Below are 2,588 nucleotides of genomic sequence, written 5' to 3'. Positions count from 1 at the left end.
TTATTGAGAGAATAATTCTGTCATTTTTCTGAAAATTGTTGGATATAACAAGAAGTTATTATTTAATATAGTTATAATTAAATCAAGAGCTATAATTAACAAAAGATAAAATTCATGTATAAAATCCATGGAAAATTTTAATAATTATTGTATATATTTCTTTCATGTAATGTCATTCTTTTTAGGGTACTAATGAGAAGAGTAGAAAACGTAAACTTTTTCTTGAAAAATATACTTTCTTCTTTTCATTCAGATTTTTAGAAGAAAATTGAAAAAGATACGAGATTTTTTAGAAAAAAATACGAAAAAGTGGCACATTGATACTTTCTGCGAATCAAATAATGATTGGAGGATCGATGTTGGAGCAGTGATGCAAGTTTTGCATTTTGTGCCCGCTGCCAGCGCGTATGGAGAGGGTAGCGTGCACGGCTCGTTCCTTGTATAAACTACCCTCTCCACACGTGCTGGCAACTTACAAAGCAGGTTTACGACGTCGCGGATCCGTTTTAATTTACGACGTCAACAAGGACCGCTAAGAATTTTACGGCTAAATAAACGATAGCGGGGAATTTTGCTCCACTCGGTCTGATTTGATTCGGCTCTATCCCATCAGTCAGTTTCCCATTGTCACTTGTGTTACGAGGACGCGATTCTGCCGTTCGCGAAGCGAAGGAGCAAAGGATTCGAGAGCGTGACACACACATATATATACACACACACACACACATATATATATATATATATATATATATAAAGCTCGTGACGACGGCTTACCGCTGATGCGTCTCATGGCGGCTCACGACGCGGCTCGCGTCCGTGCGGCTTCGTCGAGCTGCTTGTCACACCGTCGTAACGTCGTGGTGGCCAGTAGATCGTCACGCGCGACGTAAACACCACCATGCCACGAGGAACGGGCACGGATGTATCATCTACGTCGTGCGCACGTCGTCGATTCCGCGGCGCGTGGCGATCGCGCCATTGCTCGCGCGAGCACCGCTCCTCGCTCGGAATCGTAGATTCCGCCGAAGGCGTTCGCGCGCGGAACGTCGATCGCGCGCTTGACAAGAAACACTCGCGAGCGAGTACGTACGATCCGTGGACGGTGCGGAGAATCCGCCGCGCGGATTCCGGCGAGGGACGACACGACGAACGCGTTTCGCGTGCGGATAACTCGTCTCGGGAAGACGCGACCGCCGAACAGACACGCGACACTGCGGCGGCTTTTCACACGGTGAACCGATTAACGCTCGAAGCCGTCACCAGGGAGCGCGAGTTGTCAATAATCACCCCGTCATCCTCTCGACTCTATATAAGAGGAACGCGAACTTTCCCTATAATTTTCGTGTAAAGAAAGAAGAGAAAAGACAGCTCTGAGAATACGATTATGTAGTAAGAATAGACCGTAGATATGGTGAGAATAAACACTCGTATGTTTGCTAGCAGACTGGATTAAATAAAAAAAAGAAAAAAAAAGAAGAGAAGATGTATCTGGGACGTCTTTCTCTCCCGTTCACGCGCCTGCGCAGTGACGCCCGCAGAATAATCTGCTCGCATGATTGAATCGCTTGCAAATAATAATAAGCAATTAAAATGTCATGTATTATATAAACGTTAATTTATATAATTTATATGCAAAATAGTTATATCGATATCCATTAAAAAATCTGGTAGATATTTTAGATACGCGCGCATTCGCTTATATAGAATGTTCTGACATAATAAAATATAATAATATTATACAATAAAATATAAAGTAATATTATTAAATATATGTTAGAAAGGAAAAAATCATATTATACGAAAAAAAAAAATAGTCTATAGAATAAAGCATATGGATCGTGTTGCATCAATATTATTATTCAGATTTTACCTGGCGATTGGTTTGAGAGAGATAACGCGAGCAAATATGAGAAGATTAGATAGCTGGTATACAAAGAACAATGTATGGTGCATTTAATCTTTATGCGCAGCGTCCAAGAAACAATGGAAAACTAATCCACGATTATCGAACGTTTCTATTTTTATTTTTTCCCCTACAGATTTTGACGAAAGCATTATTATATAATTATACACCATTTATGCTCTCTTGAAGAACAAAAACCAGCAATTTTGCGATTATTCTTTAGATATGTAAATGTCTTCCATTGTGAGAAGAAGAAAAGGTAAATATTCACATAAGGTCACCATCTTCAAAAGTCAATGACCTTGACATATGTTATCAAGGTCACTGTTTTGAGTAACATGCAAGAGGTTTTAGCCGTCACTCGTTGTTTATTAAAAAGTTATTAACAAAAGAATTTCTACGAATCATATGCAATTTTCAGACAACGTATGTTTTATAACATAAATTTCTACTAGATTCATTCATTTATGTGTGCTAAATTGAACGCGTAGGCGTAGAAAGGTAGAGCCTCTCTCCCTGCACCCTTCCCTCCGAAAAAACTAACCTAACGGAAAACTAATTTTAATTTGAAAAAAATAGGTTTGAGTTATGTTAGTTTAGTACAACTTTCCACGCAAAGCAAGGTTGAACTCAAACCTATGTATCTAGTTTTTCGATAGTGGTGCCCCCCCCCCGTAGTGGGGGG

General features: G+C 39.9%; 1 protein-coding gene across 2 annotated transcripts in view; it reads right to left on the bottom strand.

Annotated features, from left to right (window-relative positions):
- The window catches only part of LOC115237000 (caskin-1), a 31,458-nt gene that overhangs the window by 17,840 nt on the left and 11,030 nt on the right, over positions 1 to 2,588 (bottom strand). The window contains exon 1 of one of the 2 annotated variants that reach the window (XM_029809740.1): positions 775 to 1,550. The exons of the other annotated variant lie outside the window; for it this stretch is intronic. Coding sequence (XP_029665600.1) covers positions 775 to 790 — 16 coding nt within the window. The 5' untranslated portion in view covers positions 791 to 1,550. Of the gene's footprint in view, positions 1 to 774; positions 1,551 to 2,588 lie in introns of those variants that run through there. 2 annotated transcript variants of the gene reach the window in all.

Source organism: Formica exsecta, unplaced genomic scaffold, assembly GCF_003651465.1.
Source record: "Formica exsecta isolate Colony F162 unplaced genomic scaffold, ASM365146v1 scaffold265, whole genome shotgun sequence".
NCBI lineage: Eukaryota > Metazoa > Arthropoda > Insecta > Hymenoptera > Formicidae > Formica > Formica exsecta.
This window is presented reverse-complemented; position numbering and strand designations above follow the sequence as displayed.